General features: G+C 39.0%; 2 protein-coding genes and 1 pseudogene across 2 annotated transcripts; all 3 read left to right on the forward strand.

Moving 5' to 3' along the window:
* Positions 1–3,343: 3,343 nt before the first annotated feature.
* On the forward strand, positions 3,344–4,234 carry LOC148103915 (uncharacterized). The gene has a single exon (XM_087839215.1). It carries the CDS (start codon positions 3,344–3,346, stop codon positions 4,232–4,234), a length of 891 nt encoding a protein of 296 aa, XP_087695341.1.
* Positions 4,235–15,252: 11,018 nt separating this feature from the next.
* On the forward strand, positions 15,253–16,140 carry LOC148103916 (uncharacterized). Its single transcript, XM_087839216.1, has one exon. It carries the CDS (start codon positions 15,253–15,255, stop codon positions 16,138–16,140), a length of 888 nt encoding a protein of 295 aa, XP_087695342.1.
* Positions 16,141–17,819: 1,679 nt separating this feature from the next.
* LOC148103917 (uncharacterized) lies at positions 17,820–20,978 on the forward strand (annotated as a pseudogene).
* Positions 20,979–21,610: the final 632 nt, after the last annotated feature.

Below are 21,610 nucleotides of genomic sequence, written 5' to 3' on the forward strand. Positions count from 1 at the left end.
AGTATAATAATCTCACATGCCCCATCCTTTGTACGTGGTGGATAGCTTCACAGCTTTGGTTAGCATAATATAAACACAGTGAAGCTGGAGGATAAACGCTAACTTTTTTTCCACTCGATTAAAGTTAATGTGAAGGTTCCCGAAGGTTAGGGACAAATGAAATCACATGTCGGGATGCTGTTAACGGACCAAACTTTAACGAGGAGAACAACTGCAATATAAGGTAGTCATTAATATACCGCTGCACGGCTGGGTTGTAGTTACATCGTAATGTTTTAAAACCTGAGCTTTAAAATGAATAGTGATGATTGAAATCGAGAGAGGCCCACAGTTTTTAAGGTGCTTGTTCAGCTTAAATAGAACAAAATACAAAACATCAAAACATGTTAAAAACACAACAGCTTTAATAAATGCAGAATAGTTTGGACCTGGGAGCACGGTACATACGTCGCCACTTAAAGATTGGCTATCCCACCTGCTGTGAATGTTTTAATGCAGTGCAGTTATTATTATTATCACTTGCCACATCCTGTTTATGACAGTTAAAATAAATAACATTCATATAAGAAATAAAATTGTATAAGAAATAAAATTGTCTTGTGTAAACTGTATGTGGTGTTAAATAGGCCTATACTACTGTACTTTAATGTCGGTCATAAGGGTGGTACTTCAAGAGCCACATATTTTATGAGGTGGTACTCATTGTGAAAAGCTTGAGAACCACTGGTTAAGGCCACATGCTTATTGGTTTAATGTCGCTGTGTTGTATGGGCTGATACTGGTAGGGCATTTTGTTTGTACACACTGTACTGTAGCTTGTTGGAGTACCCAGCTGATCATAGGGGAAAACTTTAAGGGGCTCATCTCTCCCTCCTTGGCAAACTATAGGTCCCTTCTCTGTCCCTTTCAGGAAAGCCTGGGTGTGGAGATGCTAGAGGTTCATCCATTACTTCTCCAACTACTTGTCCATCTTCCATTCGATGGTCTTCTTCCTGTGGCATGTTTTCCTACTGTATCTCCTTCCTGTATGACATGTGCCTTTCTTCACGCAGTGGTTTATTTCCACTGACATCTGGTTTTCCCTGGTCATCATCATGCTCTGTGACTCTCTCTGTACTGGGAACTTGAGGCTGTGTTACGGGCCCATAATAGTACTCCCATTCCTCCTCATCATCTTTCCTGGTTTACATGTTCTGTGTCTTTTTCACTCACCCTTCTTTTCTTTTGCTTCGATGGTACTTCTGTTTGTGTTTCCAGGGGTGAGTAATCATATGGCAGCAGCAGGTTGCGGTGCATGATTCTTGACCTTCCTCTCCCTTGCTCTGGTTTCACTTCATACACAGGAAGGCCTTCAGCAACTTGACAGATGGCAACATGGATATCCTGTTCCCAGTGATTATGAATCTTCGCCGTTCATCCTCTAGGTGTTTTCTCAGAGGTGAGACCAAAAAGCAGATCAGTAAGTACCCTTGGGGACCTCCAAAAGTTGATTCTGTTCATCTGGACGTAGCTTTTTGTGGGAGAAACGCTTCGTCACTCATCCAAGTGACTTCTTCAGTCTCAGCTGACTGCAGGTTTCTACAATCTTATTAACAGTACATTTGCATAATGACTGAAACCAGCCCACTGAAGGAACAATGGGCTGTGAGGTCAGTTCCTTAATCTTAATTATGCAAAGTCTCATGACCATTGATCAACAACCACTGATCAAAACCCACTAATCAAAGTCCACTGATCAATGGCCATACCGTTCACAGAGAGTTGGGGAATTAAAAAACCAGTACACATGTTGGAAAACTAAATATGTGAGCAAAGAAAGCTAATTAATTATCTTAGTTTTTTCTGGGAATTTCTGTATGCTTTTTGATATCAATTTTCTTCTTCACTGAATAATCACAATTAATGCAATGATGCAGCATTGTATTTAACCATGACTAAACACCCTGTGGAAATATCTGTTACACTTTGTGTTTGATGAACTATATCACTTGGAAATTCATGCTGATATGTTAGTCTTTAGAAAGCAAACCTCCTACCTTATATTCTCTACTAGAAACAAAATAAAACCTCTTTTTTAATTAAAACAAAAAAGCAAATCAGGTAACTCACACGTTAGTTGTTTATATTGAAGTCATTTGAAATATTGTAGGCATGACAGATAAGATGAATCACGTTTTCATGGTTTGTGTTTAGGTGTGAGGTAAGAAAATTTGATTTTAATACAGATTTACGTTCATGAAATGATTTGTGTTTCACTTGTGAAGTATAAGTTGTGTGTTAACATATCAAAGAAAAATGAAACAGTGCATTTAAAAACAGTGTTGTAATCTCTTATGATTATAATAATCTCTGAGCCGGGGGGGGGGAATGCTGACGCTCTGGTCACCTTGGAAGTGGAGAGAACAATGAGAAAATTTTCCTACAGAAATGAACCATGAAAAAAACAAGACCAAATTAAGCTCTACATAATGCATCCGTCATAACATTCTCTGAACCCTTAAGGCCGTGAAAACAAGCACCATCTATTTCATCACAAGTTGATTTGGATTCTGTAAAGAACACAAAACTGTTGGAGGAATCTGGTTAGTGTACACTACCACATTAAGGAAGTGACTGCAAAATAACATAGTTGAACTGGCAAGAATTACATTTCCGGGAGAAGCAGTACATAGTAGTTATAGTATTAGAAGTAATAGAAGTAATAAGTCTAATAATAGATCTTGGGTCCCTGGGTCATGCTCTGGTGTCCATGAAAGAGGAGCGAGCATTATTAACATTCACCTAATGAAAAATACAAAAAATTAAAAAGCATTCAAAACATCACAGCTTGCTTTGCAACATGCAAAACCTCCTTCCTCCTCCCTCCTTCCACATGTGATATGAACACTCACTAATGATTTAAAGTGCTGTATAAAGTGCAGATATCAGTTTACCACACATTCTAACACCATCGAAGGAAGAAAAGGTGGGTGTCCTTTAACACTTGTTAAACTATTTGTTTGCTTTTGGATGTTTTCTGTTTGTGTTCATGTGGGTACTGTTTAATCTGACATATTTCTTTTTTGTCAAAATTACAAAATGCAGATCCCATCAATGAAAGACACATAAAAAAAAGCTGCAATTGCTGCAGATTTTTTTCTTTATACTGACTGAAATTGACTTGAACTGTGTAGATATAAGAGCAATTTAGAAAATACTGTTGTTTTGTTAGCATAAAATGTATTTGAAGTTTGTGTTAGCAACATACTTTACTGAAAACATCAGTATGTCATTTTTGCTTCTTTTCTTTCAGGACAAATACACATGCAGCTATAATATTAACATTTTATTGATTGTCTTCTAGATGTCAGTAAACTCTTCCTGTTCCAGTGACTCCATTCTTCACCCAAACCTTTCTTCCATTAACACCCACATTTCAGTTGACCTTGAATGCCTCATGTCAGAACCAGGCTCTCTCATCTTCACCACATTCAGCATCACAAATTTCCTCCTCCTCCTCCCTCTCTGCATCTTCATCCTCTACCATGGCTTCCAAGAATGGCGTAAGAAGTGCTCCCCCTCTACGATAAGCCACTCTGACAGCTTCACCTACCACCTGGTCATCATGGAGCTGGTTGGCATCTCAGGGAATATCTTCAGCTGCTGTGGTATCTACAAGAAAAATTTGAACATGTTAGAAGTAGGGGACACTCTTTTTACTTTGACATGGCACGGAGAGAATTACTTTCACACCCTGACCTGCGTGGAGCACTATCTGGCTGTTGTTCACCCTATAACTTATGTGAGCCTGAAAAACCAAAGAGGGATCAGAATCCGAAACATAAGCATTGGCTGTATTTGGCTGTTTTGCTTTATAGGTATAGGCTGGGTGACAAATAATAATGCCTTTCTCTTTTTGGATTTTTGCCATTTGATACTATTGCTGATGGTTGTCTCATTCTGCAGCCTTTCTGTTCTTTGTGGTTTGATTCATTCAGGCCCAAGAAAACACGGTGGAGGCTTTGACCAGTCAAAGCAGAGAGCATGTTACACCATTACGGCTGTACTTGTGCTGCTGGTATTAAGGTTTTGCTGGGGCCTGGTTTGGGCTATACAATACATTTCAAGAGAAAATGTTAATTGTGTTACATTGGGATGCGAAGCCTGGTTTAATCTGCCGAGCAGTCTGGTGTTACCACTGCTATTTCTACACAGAAATGGTAAATTTGTGAGCTGTATAAGCAACAATCAGTAAAAATTCTTCTTAATGTCATCAAACAGATTCGAAGACAATATGTTTTTGGGGTAAGAGATGAATTGGGTCGTGTGATTAAAGAGTGATGTATGAAGGTGTATTTATGCTGAGATAAAGGGGGCTGTTTATATTAATGTGGACATCATTGTATTAATCTTTTGACGGCAGAGGAAAAATCACATTTGCTACTAACTTAGAATAAATACAATCTCGCTTGCAGAAAATTTCACGCTAAATCTACTGGCAGTTTAGGAACATAAAATTATTCGATTACAGTGTAAACCTGCCTACACTTTATCATATATAGCTCATATAAAAATTATGCAAACCTTATAGTCCAACACCATCAGCTTTTGATTTGTTGACTTTGTGTTTCCACTGTTATTACTGTAAAATATATACCTGTATCCTAGAATAAGGATTGTTACAGTGTAACATGTGTAAAGTTTTCAAAATGTTGTACTTCAAAGTAAAGAGAACAAGCACAAATGCCGGTGCTGATTTTTTATTTTATTTTTTATCTTTTACTTTTGCCGCTCCATTAGCCAGGTCTCTCTTGGAATGAAACTTTTCACCTGGATAAATAAAGGATAATAATAATAATAATAAGAAGAAGAATAAGAATAAGAATAATAATAAGAATAATAATAGTAATAGTAATAATAATAATCATCATCATAGTAATAAATTATGTAAAATACTACCAACACTACTCAGCGCTATTTTTTAACACTTACACCAGTGTAGAATATTGTTGACACTGCTCAGTGTTAGTCAGTTACTCTATAATTTGGTACAGTGTTAAAATAACACAAGGTCATTGTTAGAAAATATAAACTTTCAAAGGTTTAAATTTAACACTCAGTGTCAATTTAACACTGGTGATTTTGCAGCATAGATTGAACTACAGCATCAGAACATACAACAATATTTCCCTGCACATGCTGAAAGAAAAGCTGTGATGGTGTTCTGTCCAGAAACAGTACTAGATTTTACTTGATTGTAAAGTCATACAGAACCCAAAAGAGGCTGGACTGCATTGTTCAGACAAATCCAAATGATCCACATCAATCAAACAAATTTTAGCATAATCATCACCAAACCATCACAAGTTTTTTGATTGCATATAAACATTACAGTCAGTCAGTCAGTCAGTCCTTTCTCATCAGTGTCCTAAATTAGGTTGTTGGACTTAAGGTACAGGATTTTGCTCACATGATGCAGAGTTCATCAACTCACAGAGGTCAACTTAGTAAGAAAAGAAAAGCTAATTCATTATTTTAATAGTTTTCTGTTAATATTTTATTCCTTAATTCATATCAAAAATTCTCGACCGTCTCACACTTCTGTTTAATCAGTTTTCTGTTTGACGTTTATTCAGCTGTGTGAAAATCCCGGAGGAACCCACCTGGGGGATTATTAAAGTTTTATTTTATCTAATCTAATCTAATAACTTTAATCTCAGCCAAACCGATTTACTCACGAACAAATAAAACACTGAAAAAAGCCCAACAATAACATTTTTAGGTTGTCTAAGTGACTTATATATTACGTTTAACCTGAGTAGCGAAACTCCGCGGTGATCTGAAAATGATGTGCCGGGAGTTGTGCCGTTCTCGGCGGCTTCAGTGACCCTCGAGCTCCCGGCTAGCTATCGAGCTGGTGGGTAGCAGATGCTCCGAAAACGTCTGTTGGAGCCAAGTCCATGCCATATTTAAGTATTTGTCAAGATCTTTAAGTTTCTATTATAATCTTGATCATTTTATGTTTTAATGTAATCGGCTGTGCTCCATAAATTAATCCTGCTTTGTTAGTCTGTTGTTGTAAAGTGTTGATAAGTGTCGTTAAGGGGGTGTGTATTTGGCCCGCATGCGGAGGGGTGTGGGTAAAAGGTTAGCTAAGCGAGCAGGATGTGGAGCAACAGTTTTTTGACCGTCGCCGTTTTAATGTTATTTTTTGTTGTATCATAAAGGAAAGCTCCCACCAGAGGCATTTGTTTGTACTTTTCGGTTTATATGGAAAATAAATGTTTTGCCCCTTTTTTCCTTCGCCTCGTTTTTGCTACCGGAAGGCATCCAAGCTACGTATCAACAGCACGAGTCAGAAACTTTACATCCTGCAGAAACGGCAAAGAAGGACCGAAGGTTGCCGTTACAACGTCGAAGCACTTTTGCAAATATGCGATATCTTGATAAACCGAGCAGATATTTTATGTTTACACAGCTACTTTCTCGCCTGAAAATATGTTAAAAGTTTATTTTGTGACCCAGAAAGATTAGTAAGAGTAATTTTAAAACTTAGTAGCGGCCGCCATTGTTGGAAACTGGAGTTTGGCTGGGCCGCGCTATGAATTCTGGGATATGGTAGGCCACGAAGGACACACCCGACCCATCCTTCAAATTCGGGGAAAAGGAGGATGCATTTGTCGGCTGCATTCGGAGGAGTCTACGAATTTGGACAGCCTTCGGCGCGTCGCTGTGACGTAATCGGTCTACAAATGCGGCCTCAGGAGGATGCAGCCCATGGATTTGGACACGGTGTAAATGTCTGTAATGAAACTTAAGGCTGAAACTTCCTGCATGAGGTTATGCACGTGTTTTTCTACCTCTTCAAAACGTTTTGGCATCATTATGTCCGTGGTGTATAGGGCTTTGGAGATGATGTCATGCCGCAATGTATTGTGGGAGCACGACGCCATTTTCCGGGTCCATAAATCAAAACAAACACACTGTGTTGGAACGACGACGACAAGAAACATGCTTAAAAGCAGCTCAAAAGAAAATGGATGGTATAGAGACCGATTGCGTCCAGAGGCGAAGCAGCGGTACTTAAATAGAGTGCATCGCAAATGTGGACCTATATGAAATACGGCAGTGGAGTAAAGACCTCGACGACTTACCGCCACTGTCCTACCCCGATATTGTCACATATCTTGTTTGTGGAGTAAGCGCTTACACTGCGAATCAGTTTCGTAATTACAAGTCACTGGAGGCGCACATCCAGTTTACAAATGGCTGGGTGCAAGATTTGGCTACTTTCAAGCCGCCAAACTGTGAGTATGTCGTCATTCAAACCAAGGTAAGTCAGCTGGAGTGCATCGAGTGTAATAGCCATGGTTCACCCCCTACCACAGTTGATGTTATACATTTATCAATGAACTGCTAAAATCTCGTTGTCATATTATATGCCCATAATTGTAAAGTTGATGCAAACTACCACATTGATAATCGGGCAAGATATTACATACATTTCATAGGCAGGCTTCCCTACAGTTGTGCGAAAAAATTAGCGAATCGTTACATGGCACGTATGTCTGCAAAGTCACTCCATTCGATGTTTGTTAGTAATTTCTATAACTTCCGAGACCACCAACAATAATATTATTAAGCTATAGAGAGTGATATGAACATATATAGAACTTACCGGAATGAAAATGTCCGGTAAGTTAAGTGATATCTGGAGATGGAAGCGAACTGGATATCAGCTCGTCTCACGGCTGCTATTCAGGCTAGATGCCTTCGTTTGGTAAGGTCCGCCATATGAGCTCCCTCATGTTGCTTCCAGGTTGGGAAAGAATAAAAAGACAAGCCCTTTTTAAGCTTATTCCTGTGCCGGTTGTACGATCGAACATTGCAGCCGACCACACAGCAAGTACGAACCATGGCTGTTGTGTGGGCTTTCGCTCCTTTGCCGCTTGCGCTTTGTTTGGACCAGGAAAATGGCGCATCAGGCCAAAATCCTTTCCACGCCCACCCCCGTGACATCACGCTCCAAAGCCCTATAGGCAGCTGGGAATCTCATATCGCGGCTTGAGTATGCTGACAAGATGGCGAAATCCTACGTTTTCCTCGACCAACAGTGGCTGGTCATCCAGGGTGATAAAATGAGTCAGAGCCTCTGTTATTATAACTGCCCGTGGATTTTCTCTTGACATTTTTTGTCAGTTTTCCAAAACCTGAGTTAAAGTTGGCTTTTCTGGTTTTGCATTAGCCTTAGCAAACTCAGTGTACTCCAGAGCATGATGTGTCCTCAGGTGTTTTATTAAATTGCCTGTATTGAACGATGTACTCTCCTTCCGTCCCCTGGACACCTTACCAGTACACAGTTTGCACTCGGCCTTGCTTCTGTCGTCTTCAGATATTATGAAATAAATCCAAACTGCTGACATTTTGTTTATCTAAAAAATTACAATAGAAAGCACAAGCCACCCTCTGATTCATGAAATAAGTTGGTATCGGTTCATAGTATCAGTTAACTTTTACAAGTATGAGTACACACACATTTTACGGTATTGGTGCATCCCTATTTTAAACAATTTTTTTTAGGTTCATATTAAAAAAAAAATTTTTCTTTTCTGTTTTCTTTTTTCTTGCCTGTCCCGTTTGGCTCTTTTGCCATCAGAAATATTGTCTAAAGGCAAAGAAAGATGCCCAACAGATTTACTTTACCAAATGGACCATCCCAGCCTTGCCGTAATGATCTATTTGAGTCACCTTTTATTGTTTATTTTATTTTTTTATTTTCACTTGCTGAATACGGGACAGATTTGACTGGGGAAAAGAAAGAGGAGGAAGAAAGAGGGAAAGAAAAACAGCAGGGAAGAGGGATGGGGATAAAGGGCAAAAAACAACAAAATAAGCAGACAAAAAATACATATATCAATCACCTGGATCACCTGTTGAGAAAGAAAGAAGAGAAAACAAGCAGAAGAAAAAAAAAGAGCAACATAATAAACAACATCACGATGATCTATGGGAATATAACAGTAAATATTACACATTATTGCACAATACACATTATTGTGCAGCATGTAAAATCGACAGCGCACAGTGTGCTTTGAGGTAGGAGCCAAAAAGGGTGTAGTTTGTGTGTGTGAGCACCCGTGTGTACACCTGTGAGCATGAACGCGCTTGTATTAAAAGGTTCCTTCATGTAATGATCTGCTAGAGGGTGTGGGGAGCCACAGCCCCGTCCTCCAGGGCATGAAGCAGGTATGGAGGAGATCAAAACTCCAGACATCCAGAGGCCCTCAGAATACAAGAGAGCAAGGAAGACCAACAGAGGGGCAGCTGTGCCACTATCCCAGAAAGAGCTGAGGAGAGACCCAGATGAGGGGTCACTCAGCAGCCCCGGAGCATAAGCCGGGGGGGTTGCAGTGACGTGCCCGTGAGCTCCGCCGGCAGCCAGCTGTGCCAGAGTGACCGAGCCCCAGGCCGTTAGGCTGAGGGCACCCACCCCCAAAGTGGCTCATATGAAATCTTCATCCCTTCCTGGCTCTTGGAGGAGGCGGATCCATCTTTCACCCTATCCCTCCATTATATTTGCCGCTTGCTGCTTTCTATGTCTATGTTTAGTCTCATCTAACTCTAACCCTCAAAGACTCTCTCGTGCTTGTTCTCTAAACCTACGAATTATGGATTTGATCAACTGGTCCTGTAACGGAATTGACACCCTGCTGGGCTTGGGAGAGCTCAATTGTCCAGCGGAGACATTTGTTGCCGGATACTCGATGGTCGGTTGCATCGTGTGTCTAGCGTCACTCTCGATGGAGGACATTGAACAACATGTATCATGGTAATAGAGTTCTGGCTGATTGGAGCTGGCTCGGACCTGGCTTATCGAAGAACAAGAAGTGGCTACAGCTGTTCAAAATCCCACAAGGGTGGCCGACATGATAGACGATGGGCAGGGCTGAGAGTACTTACACTGTGTTTATTGAACGCAATATGAATAACATCTTGGAGAAGAAGAACGGGAATTGAGAGAATTGTTGACCAGTGATGGACATTAAACCAACTGTAAAAATTGGATGCAGTTGTTCGCACTAAAGCCAAACATTCACCATCTTCACTCATGCGGCTATCTCACTGGTGCCAGCTGAAGGCCTGCCAAGGTCGAAGCTGACTGGAACAACAAAAATTCTCCCATGATAACAGGATTGTTGTCAGAACTCTTTGTACCTCCTTCAAGGCCATCTGAGTCCACTGGAAACTGTTGACCTTCACTTAACCTCTCGTGGTGATGCTTTCTCTCAGCTGAAAACGGGATACACAAGCACGCATGCACACATGTACAGTGATACTGAGACGCACCCCCACCCTTCCTTCCCCGGATCCAACGTCTCCCCCCATGCTTACCTCCCACCCAATGGAGACAGCGGCTCAGCCGGAGGCGCGATGAGGTTGCAGCGTCCATGACCACTGTGTGTATTTTGTGTATATTTCCAGTTTTTCTGTTTTTTTTAATCAGTGTTGGGGAGTAACAGAATACATGTACCGCTGTTACATATTTAAAATACAAAATATGAGTAACTGTATTCCATTACAGGTACCGTTTAAAAAGGTGGTATTTAGAATACAGTTACTTTGTTGAAATAAATGGATTACACGGCGGTACTTTCCTGTTTTATATTGTGGTGGGTCAGAACTGGTTTTGTTTGACAGCTACGTTCTGTAGTTCCAGGCGGCAGCGTTGCAGTTGCCATGGTTACAGGGTGATGCTCTCGCTCTGCGAGAGAGCGCCTTGTTGTTGTTGTTGTTGTGCTAAGCTAATAGGCACAATGCAGAATGTAGCATCATAGGCAGTGTAGTCCGTGCTGCAGGGAGAATGGACTGCCATACTCGTTATGTGTCTGTGAGCGAGGGAGGGAGAAAAAGGAGAGTCGAAAAGTACGAGCTATCATCGAGCAAAAACGGGAGCTGGAAGCATGTAAATATAATAATAACCACTGCAGCCAAGAAGAGTGCCTGACGAGCCCAGTTGTAAGTAAGCTATTAAAACTCGACTGTACGCTTTGTTCGTGTTTTCCTCCGAAACAATAAGTTCCGTTGGAGCAGCCTTTCAACGCCTCTCTCTGTCTCTTGCAAGCAGAGTTGACCCAGACAACAAAGTAAAGCTAGTTTTCGGCTACAAGCCCGACACGGAACCCGTATTAGCCACAGGTCCCTTTACTACGTACCTTCAGTAATCCAGTAAGTCCAGTCCAGTAAGTAAGTAATCCAAAGTATTCAGAATACGTTACTCTCATTGAATAACGTAATGGAATACGTTACAGAATACATTTTAGGGCATGTATTCTGTATTCTGTAATGGAATACATTTTAAAAGTAACCTTCCCAACACTGTTTTTAATATATATCAGTTTTATTTGCTGTACAGTGTCCTTGAGTGTTCTGAAAGGCAATATTTTTAAATAAAATGTACTATTATTATTATATCTAAATGTCTATCATTTTTTGCTGCTTAGCCTGACCTGTCTCTCCAATGTAAGTTTGCATATTGTATGCATTGTATGTATGGTCGACTAGGTCTGTCATCTCAGTTGCAGGCAACTGCAACCGACAAATAAAGCTTATCCATCCATCCAAATGTTGTTTATGCTATTCTATTTTTAGGCTCTATGTTCTATATTCATATGGGAGTTGAGCAGGAGTCTGAAATCTGGTCTCCAGTTTGTTCTCTGTTCTTCTGGGAAAAAGAGAAAGCACTGAAAAAAATTGCCTAAAGATACCAACCATGTAAAAAGGGGGAATTTGGTTTGCAACATGCAAAATATATATTAGTATATTTGGACATCGGTGGACAGTGACACTCACAGTGGGGAATGATAAAAATAGTGGAGAGGTTCACTCTTCGATGATAGTTCCTCCTGCTATTCCTCATCAATACCTTCAGTTTTCTGAGGAACTCTTGTAACAGCTCATTTTTTCACTGTTAACTGACGGATGGTATGTGTTCTGGAGATATTTGACTGTGGTTGGCTTTCTTGCATCTTCATTGTGGTTCCTGTTGTGCTGTGGGATACCCAGGTACTTGAAGTTGTCCTATATGTCCATTATCCTGCATTTTAGCAACTCCACCGTTTTCTTTCTTGGCAACTATTTGGCCAATCTTACCCAGTTTAATTTGGCATCTGATTTTGGGGCAAACAGCTATCATAACAGTGTGTCACTTTGGTATATTGTGCAGTGATTTGTGCAACTGGCTAGAAGCTGGACTCAAGTGTTGTCTTCCACAGCCCCAATGAGTTGCTGGTGAAAGTGTGTAGAGCATTGAGTTGAAGCCATCAGAGTGAGGGCTGCAGGTGGAGTCACTCTGATGGCATCAACTGTCTTCGGGTGAATCATATAGTGTTTTGGTATCTAAAAGGTTGATTTAAACATAATACAACCCAAATTCCAATAAATACGGGTTGCTGTGTACAACAGAACGTAGAAAACATATCAAATGTTACTATTTCATGAAATGTAGTCGCTCATTTTGAAATTGATGGCAGCTACACAGCTCAAAAATGTTGGAACACAGCCATATTTGGTGTTTAAAACTTGAACATTTGTTCATCATCATCAATGAAACAGTATCAGATACACTAAGCATTATTCCGCCTCTAAAACAATAGCATGGTTTTATCTGTTCAGTTAAATAATATAGGTTTAACCTGGTTATTTCCGTTCAGTTCAGTTCATTTTTATTTCAAACATTTCAAACATGTGCCTTCACAATTATTACAAAATATCATTCCATTATTTGTTTGTTATTTAAATAGTAGTGGATGGTTTTAGATAAGACATTATTCTGCACAGATGTGTAGAATCTACAGATTACCAGCAACATTTTCCAGGTCACTCAATGCAACAGATTTTTCACAAGCTAATTTTAAAAGGTGGTTAAACAACATGGTGTAATAAGTGGATATTGTATTAAAAAATCAGTACACATGAGGCAAAACTAAAGACATGACAAGACGTTGCAGCCTTTGCCATATTTTGGATCACGGTGGCTGGATATTGTTCAATGTGTGTGACCTGTGCCTTTAAGTATCTCTGCAGTTACTTCCTGACTGGAGAACTGGCAGCTGCTGATTGGTTCCATCATCAAGTGCCTGTTTTAAAAACCCTCTCCAGCAATTGCCTCCTGGCAGCAACTGACAGCAGCAGCAGACCCATCCTTGGCCTCCAAACCATCTATGAAAAATTTGCGTGTGTGACTTCAGGGAATTGCAAAGTTTTATATATAGTGTGTAGATACTCTTTCACTTTTAAATAAGCAGTGAAGCAGAAGGGGTGTACTGCCTTATTATTTTCTGTACTTTTTCTCGTGTTTATTCAATTAGGGAGTTAGGGGTAGCACTTGTCTTTTGTTTGGTTTTTGTTTCACACAGTCTAAGGAGCTTGCAAAGAAAAGCGTCTGGACTTCTTTAAGTCCAGATGCTTTTCTGGACTTCCAGAAACTTAAAGAAATCCAGACACTTTTCTTTCCAGGCTCCTTAGACTATGATGACCTGGACTGAGAACCTTCACAGACATGTTTCACACAGAGTTTAGGTAGCACCTCCCTTTCTACAATAGCTTGTTTGGTTTGTTATTTTGGCCTTTGTTCATCCCGGAGTTAAAGCTTTCAGATTTTGGTAGCACCAAAACTACCTTAACCTGTAAACCCTTATGTTGTGCTCCTGTAGCTCTAGACTGGAAAGTAACAATGAGCAGAGAAAGATTCTCCATATAAAATTATCTTTAGTTCTGTGAATTTCTAAATGCTTTTTGATATCAATGTTCTGCTTCACTCAACAATTGTGATAAATGTTTAAGTTATGTGGTATTGTATTTAGCCATGACTAAACACCCTGCATTAACTTCTCTTACTTCTCTGATTAACTATATCCCTTGAAAATTTATGCTGATATGTTTGTGTTTAGAAAGAACACCTCCACTCTTCTCTGATAGAAAGAAAGAACAGGCTATTTTGTTAAATTAAGAAAATCAGGTCACTCACACATTAGTTGTTTAGACTGAAGTCATTCAAAATATTGTAGACATGACAGATACAACGAGATGCCTTTTCATGGTTTGTGTTAAGGTGTGAGATAAGACAAGCTGATTTTAATGCTGATTTACGTTCATGAAATGATTTGTTTCAGTTGTGAAATCAAAGTTGTGCAATAACATATCAAACATAAATAAAACAGTGCTTTCAAAAACAGTGTTGTAATCTCCTATAATTATAATAATGTCTGAGCCAATGGAGAAAAATGCTGATGCTCTGGTCACCCTGGAAGTGGAGAGCACAATGAGAACATTTTCCTACAGAAATGAACCATGAGAAAAATATACAGAGAGGGGAAATTAGGCTCTACACAGGCCATTTGTCATCACATTCTCTGAACCCTGTGAAAACAAACCCCATCTATGTCACCACGAGCTGATTTGGATTCTGTAAAGAATGAAGCAAAGTTGGAGGACTCTGGTTAGTGAGCACCACCACACTGATGGAAGTTTCTCCAAAATAAAAATTGAACTACCAAGAATGAAATTGCTGGGAGGAGTAGCTTGTAGTAGTATTAGAAGTAATAATTTCAATAATATATCTTGGGTCCTTGGGTCATACTTTACTTACTGCATGTAAGAGGAGTGAGCAATGTAAACATTTACCTTAAAAAAATCATTAAAAAGTGTTCAAAACATCACAGCTTGCTTTGCAACATGCAAAACCTCCTCCCTCCTCCCTCCTTCCACCTGTTACATGAACACTCAATAAGGCTTTAAAGTGCTGTTCGTATGGATCACATATCAGTTTACCACACACTCTAACACCATAGAAGGAACATAGGAAATAAATACTACTGAAAAGGTGGGTGTCCTTTAACACTGTCACACTGCTTTCTCTTTGTATTTATGTAGGTATTGCTCAACGTCAGATATTTATTTTTTGTCCAAATTACAAAATTCAGGATCCCATCAATGAAAGACAAATACAAGATGTTTCAGTTGCTACAGATTCTTTTCTTTGAACTAACTGAATACTTAACTTAGCAACTGAGTAAATCACGTTTTCTTTATAATAACAGGTATTTGCAAGGATAACTTCAAGTTTATGTTAGCAACATATGAAGACATACTCTACTGAAAACATCAGTAAATCATTTTTGCTTCTACTTTACTAAAAAAAAAATGCATTTTTCAGGACAAATACACGTACAGCTGATGTAATATTAACATTTTATTCATCTGATTGTCTTCTAGATGTCAGTAAACTCTTCCTCTTCCAGTGACTCCACTCTTCACCCAAACCTTTCCTCCATTAACACCCACATTCCAGTTTACCTTGAATGCCTCATGTCAGAACCAGGCTCTCTCATCTTCACCACATTCAGCATCACAAATTTGTTCCTCCTCCTCCCTCTCTGCATCTTCATCCTCTACCATGGCTTCCAAGAATGGCGTAAGAAGTGCTCCCCCTCTACGATAAGCCACTCTGACAGCTTCACCTACCACCTGGTCATCATGGAGCTGGTTGGCATCTCAGGGAATATCTTCAGCTGCTGTGGTATCTACAAGAAAAATTTGAACATGTTAAAAGTAGGGGACACTCTTTTTACTTTGACATGGTACGGAGAGAATTACTTTCAAACTCTGACCTGCGTGGAGCACTATCTGGCTGTTGTTCACCCCATAACTTATGTGAGCCTGAAAAACCAAAGAGGGATCAGAATCCGAAACATAAGCATTGGCTGTATTTGGCTGTTTTGCTTTATAGGTATAGGCTGGGTGACAAATAATAATGCCTTTCTCTTTTTGGATTTTTGCCATTTGATACTATTGCTGATGGTTGTCTCATTCTGCAGCCTTTCTGTTCTTTGTGGATTGATTCATTCAGGCCCAAGAAAACATGGTGGAGGCTTTGACCAGTCAAAGCAGAAGGTGTTTTACACCATTGTAGTCATACTGGGGCTGCTGGTATTAAGGTTTTCTTGGGGTCTGGTTTGGGCTGTACAATACATTTCAAGAGAAAATGTTAATTGTGTTACAATCGGAAGTCAAGTCTGGTTTAATCTGCCGAGCAGTCTGGTGTTACCACTGCTATTTCTACACAGAAATGGTAAATGTGTGAGCTGTATAAGCAACAATTAGTAAAAATGGGTCTAAATTTGAATAAAAATATATATATATCATGAGTCTTGTGTGTGTGTTTCAGAGTCACTTGCCACAAGTGTCTTACCCTTGGTTTTGGAGAACGTACCACTTATATAAGTTTTGATTTTTTTATGCTTCATTTCCTGAATGTCACCAGACAGATGCAAAAACAGGACATTTTTAAAAGTAAGACATAACTTAGATCTTGGCATTAAGAGTGACATATGAAGTGAATTTATGCTCGGACGAAGGGGCCTTTTTATATCAATGTGGACATCATTGTCTTAATCTATCTGCTAAGCTGCTGCAGCAATTTTATGTGTGTGCATGTATACATATTGTAATGCGTTAGGAGTATTTATTTTTGGCCCATTGAGTCTCTATAATAAACATGGTAATACAAAACTCCAATTTTTACCGTATACCGAGAAAGAAAAAAGTAAAGAAAGAAAGGAAGAAGACCAAATCTGAAGTCTTGCTATTGTTTCTTGAAATATTTTTTCCCTTTACTGTTATTTACCTTTAGGAGTTGTGTGAAAATATGATATTTCTCTATCACTGTATGCCCTTCTAATATATAATAATTTAAATTATTTCTTCAATTATTATCAGTTGCTATGTAAAGCACAGGTTTCATGTATTAAACAATAATAAACTAATAAAAACATGAAATACTTTAAATCTATTCTTTTAATTCTGAGCCTGCATATACATAAGAAAATCCATCCATCATTTGCTTCTGCGTATCCTTTTCAGGGTCGCGGGGGGCGCTGGAGCCTGTCCCAGCTGTCTCAGGGAGAGAGGCAGGGTACACCCTGGACAGGTCATGTCTTTGGCCTGTGGGAAGAAGCTGAAATACTCAGAGAGAACCCACGCAAACACGGGGAGAACATGCAAACTCCACACAGAAAGACCCTGGCCTGAGAAAAGAAAAGAAAAAGGAAAGAAAATAAATAGAAAAGCAAATTCAGACGATCTTATAATTATAATGAGCTATAAAATGTAGCTTAACTTAATTTACCTACACAAACATAAAACTATCAACTATCAACAAGTATCCAACAGACCGTGCCAGAAGACAAAGATTTCTGATAACATTCGAAGCGAGTGTATCTTTTTTAGGTTGTAATGTTCTCCCTCAGTACCTGATGTGGTGCTGTTCACCCTGTGCCGTGCACTTTCCTACTATGTTCGTTTCAGGTGACATCGAGGACAATGTGCTACAAAGCACGTTCTGATTACCTAACATCAGGTATCCAGACAGAATACCACACAATAAGAATTATCAAGTCAATAAGTCAACACAGGTTTTCACAATTTAGCTTCAAGCACATTAACATGAGAGAAGTGCATTTGGCAAGTGTACTGGCAGACTGATTTTACAAAGGAATATAAAATGTAACAGGCTGGACTGGTAGTCTGCCATACTGGGAATTTGCGTGGTGGACTGATGCACTGGGTCAATATTGTGTGTTTTTTTCTCTTGCTGAAAATGCTACATCCAGATGAACAGAATAACATTTTTGGAACTTATTTTTTTGTTTTTGATATAATTATACAAGCTATCAGTTGGCTTGAAGGGCCGCTGTTAGCAGCTGCATTGTCAGCAGTAGAACCAGCAACAGCTAGTAACAAGCTCTCACAGTTAGACAAAGTTGCTGATGCTAGCATAAGCCATGAGGTAGTGTAGGAGAAGTAAGTAAGTATCATTATTATTAAGCGCTTTTCACAGACAGGCAGTCACAAAGTGCTATACACAAAGATTTAAAGAAACAGTACAATCAATAGACATTATACACAATGTAAAAGGTTAAATGTAAGTTAAATAATGTGAAGAATATAAAATACGTAGATCAAAAAAAGGCTTGTTTGAACAGAAAAGTTTTTAGCTGCTTTTTAAAAGAATCCACAGAGTCAACCATACGCAATTGTGGTGGTAAACTGTTCCACAGCCTCGGTGCAACAGACTGAAAATCTCTGTCCCCTTTTGTCTTCAGTCGTGCACGGAGAACAACCAACAGACTCTGAGTCTGTGAGCGGAGACGACAAGCAGCAGTGTATTTTATAAGAAGCTTGGATAAATAATCTGGGACTTGGCCATTTAGTGCTCTGTATGTTAAAACAAGAATTTTAAAGTGAATTCTAAACTCTATTGGGAGCCAATGTAAAGAATTTAAGATGGGAGTAATGTGAGCACGCTTGCTACAATGAGTTAGTATACTGGCTGCTGCGTTTTGTAGTGCCTGGAGGTGAGAAAGAGATGATTTATCCAAACTAGTAAACAGGGAATTACAGTAATCTAAATGTGATGACACAAATACATGAATGAGTTTTTCCAGTTCAGCTGAGGAAACCATATATCACAGTTTAGAGATGTTTCTTAAGTGAAAGAAACAGGAACGAGACAAAGATTTTGCATGACAGTCAAGGCCCAGAGAAGAGTCAAATATTACTCCAAGATTTTGAATATTTGACTTGACAGAAGGACAGAAAGAGGCAAGAACCTAACTAAATTTAGAATGTAGCTCAGGAGGAGCTATGATCATGGTCTTGGTATTGTTCGTGTTTAGAATGAAGTAGTTGCTTGAAAGCCAATCAGACACCTGAGTTAAACACTGGACTAGGGTGGACAGCCTATCCAGCTGATGAGGACATATGCAGCTGAATGTCATCAGCATAAAAATGATAAGACAGGTCGCTAAAAGATTGAATAATACCAGCTAAAGGAAGCATATAAAAAGAAAATAATAATGGACCTAAAACTGAACCCCGTTCATGAGCGACTACTAATAGCTAAGCATAGCATTTATCTGTCATATGCTGCACTCCGGTGAAACTAAGGTTTCCTAACCCAAAACAACTGGGCCAGCCTGACTGAAAAGAAAATCGTGCCATTATCAATAGTCAAACAAATTAAAGGTTCGGAGCTTTAGTTTCCCTGGAAAATATGAGAGCAATAAGAAATTTTCCTATAGAAATTAACTGTGAAGAAAAACATTCATAACATATGCACTTGTTGTGCAACATGCAAAAACTCCCACAGCGCTCCTTAAACCTGCTACACAAACACATGAACTAATCTATAAAAGTGATGTATATTTCAGCCTGATATCAGTTTACTACAGTCTTAAACACAGCAAGAGAAGGTTGGACTGCTGGCAAGGTGAGTGTCCTCTAAAACCTGTCTCAAAATTTCATTTACCAATATTTGAGGATGAAATAACATTTTATTGATGATAATAATATGGAGAATTCAACCAAAAATCTAAAATCGGAACTCATGTATATTTTTAGAGATTAGTCAGTGGAGTTAAAGAAAAATAAAATAAAATGAAGAATTGTAATTGGTGATTAAATAAAATAACTTTTTTAAATCATATTTTAATAAATAATTGCTGTGGTTAGTCATGCCACGAAGGAAGAGAGTTACAGGAGAGGATGTTGAAGTATTTCAAACATTTACGCCATGTGATGTGCATTAATTATAAAAATAAAACTATAATTTACATTTAAAGTCATCTTATCGATCATTACAAAAAAAATAACACTGTTGGGAAATAAAACACACTTTTTAAAAGTTTTGTTTTGTTTTGTTTTGTTTTTTAAAAACTGAGGTCAGATTTAATATTTTCAAATGCACATTTATGAAAGGGACATGGAAGATATCCTCATAACAGGGTGGAGTTAGCCACATATAGGTATGTGTTTGTATGTGTATTTAAGGGAAACCATTTCTTGAAATATCTGATAAAGTCTGATTGTTGTAGTTCTAAGTTCTTTCTAGGTCTTGTAATTCAAACACAGTATGTGCTTTCACTTTCTTATTGTGGGTGTTCTGCAGTGCTCACAAACACTGTTATGACTAAAATTTGCAATTTGAATATATTTGTTGGAGGAAATCCTCTGGCCTTCTTATAGAGTGTTATTTTCTAGGGTGACACTGTTTTACCTGTCAGTATTACATCTTTCAGTTAACACTTCTGCTGTACCTGCAGTCTTTTTGTTGACTCTTCTGAAAGGACAGATATAATTGTCATGGTCCTGGGGCCTGACAATAATTCATTGTAATTTCCACATTTAGTTAATCCACCCTCTCTTTTCTTCCAGAGGCTTCCCCCTTCATCCAAATCTTTCTTCTATTTGATTCCACCTTCCTTTAGGCATGGATTGTCTCCTCTTCAGTCCAAGCTCTGTAATCTTCTTTACATACAACCTCATCACTATTTTTTTTCCTCCTTCCAATCTGCATCTTCATCCTCTACTGTGGTCTCCAAGAATGGTGGAAAAAGCACTCCACCTCCTCAACAGCACCAATGAGTCACTCTGACTGCTTCACTTACCACACTGTCATTGTAGATCTGATTGGTACCTTTGGGTGTATCATCTGCTCTTGTGGTATCTACATAGATAATTTAATAGTAATTTTAGTTGGGGGGACTTTTTATTCTTTCATCTGGTCTGGAGAGACTGTCTTCCATGTTCTGACATGTGTGGAGCGCTACCTGGCAGTTGTTCATCCCACCACCTACCTGAGCCTAAGAAAAGAACGAGGAATAAGAATCAGAAATTTCAGCATTGGATGTGTCTGGCTCTTTTGCTTTGCAGGGCTGGCTGCAGTGATGGACGACATCGTCTTTAACATTGTAAATTTTTGCATCTTGATATTATCTATAATAATCTCCTCTTTCTGCAGCCTTTCTGTTATCTTTGTTTTGATTCGTCCAGGCCCAGGAAAACATGGTGGGAGCAGGGAAAGGGTTGTCCAATCAAAGAAAAAGGCATTCTATACCATTGTGGCCATATTGGGTGTACTGGTGTTGAGGTTGGCCTGGTGAGAGGTGTTCTGTATATTTTTAAAAAATACGGATTGTGAGCTAATTACACGTGTTGTCTGGATTAACTTACCCTGCAGTCTGGTGTTACCGCTGCTATTTCTACACAGAACAGGGGGATTTAAGTGCTGTCAGAAAAGAAAATGTATTTTAGTTAAGTCTAGATTGGCTTAGATCAGGGTTTTCAAACTCATCTTACATTACGGCCCAATTAGAGCCAACTTTGATCTTATGTGGGCCAGACAGGTGAAACTTTTTTTATTTCAAACCATTTTCTGTCAGTGTGTAAAGCAAATTAAAAACATATTTAATCTCTGAGATACCTTAATATAAGAGAAAGAATCTCCAAAAGATGATTCTGTTCATCTGGACGTAGCGTTTTGTGGGAGAAACGTTACGTCACTCATCCAAGTGACTTCTTCAGTCTCAGCTGACTGCAGTTTTCCCCAATTTTATAAACTGTACTGTACATTTGCATAATGACTGATACCAGCCCACTGAAGGAACAATGGGCTGGGAGGTCAGTTCCTTAAGTTCCTTAAGAGAAAGAATCATAACTTCAACAGCATAAATTCAATTGTAGTAGTAAAGGTGATTTGTAAAATAACACAAATGTATAATTTAATTAATTTGGT

The sequence above is a fragment of the Neolamprologus brichardi genome, chromosome 3, assembly GCF_056152115.1.
Source record: "Neolamprologus brichardi isolate AB-2024 chromosome 3, ASM5615211v1, whole genome shotgun sequence".
In the NCBI taxonomy this organism is placed as follows: Eukaryota; Metazoa; Chordata; class Actinopteri; order Cichliformes; family Cichlidae; genus Neolamprologus; species Neolamprologus brichardi.

What these genes read in the sequence shown, in the direction of transcription:
- LOC148103915 (XM_087839215.1), top strand. Translation starts at nt 3,344, where the DNA reads ATGTCAGTAAACTCTTCCTGTTCCAGTGACTCCATTCTTCACCCAAAC.
- LOC148103916 (XM_087839216.1), top strand. Translation starts at nt 15,253, where the DNA reads ATGTCAGTAAACTCTTCCTCTTCCAGTGACTCCACTCTTCACCCAAAC.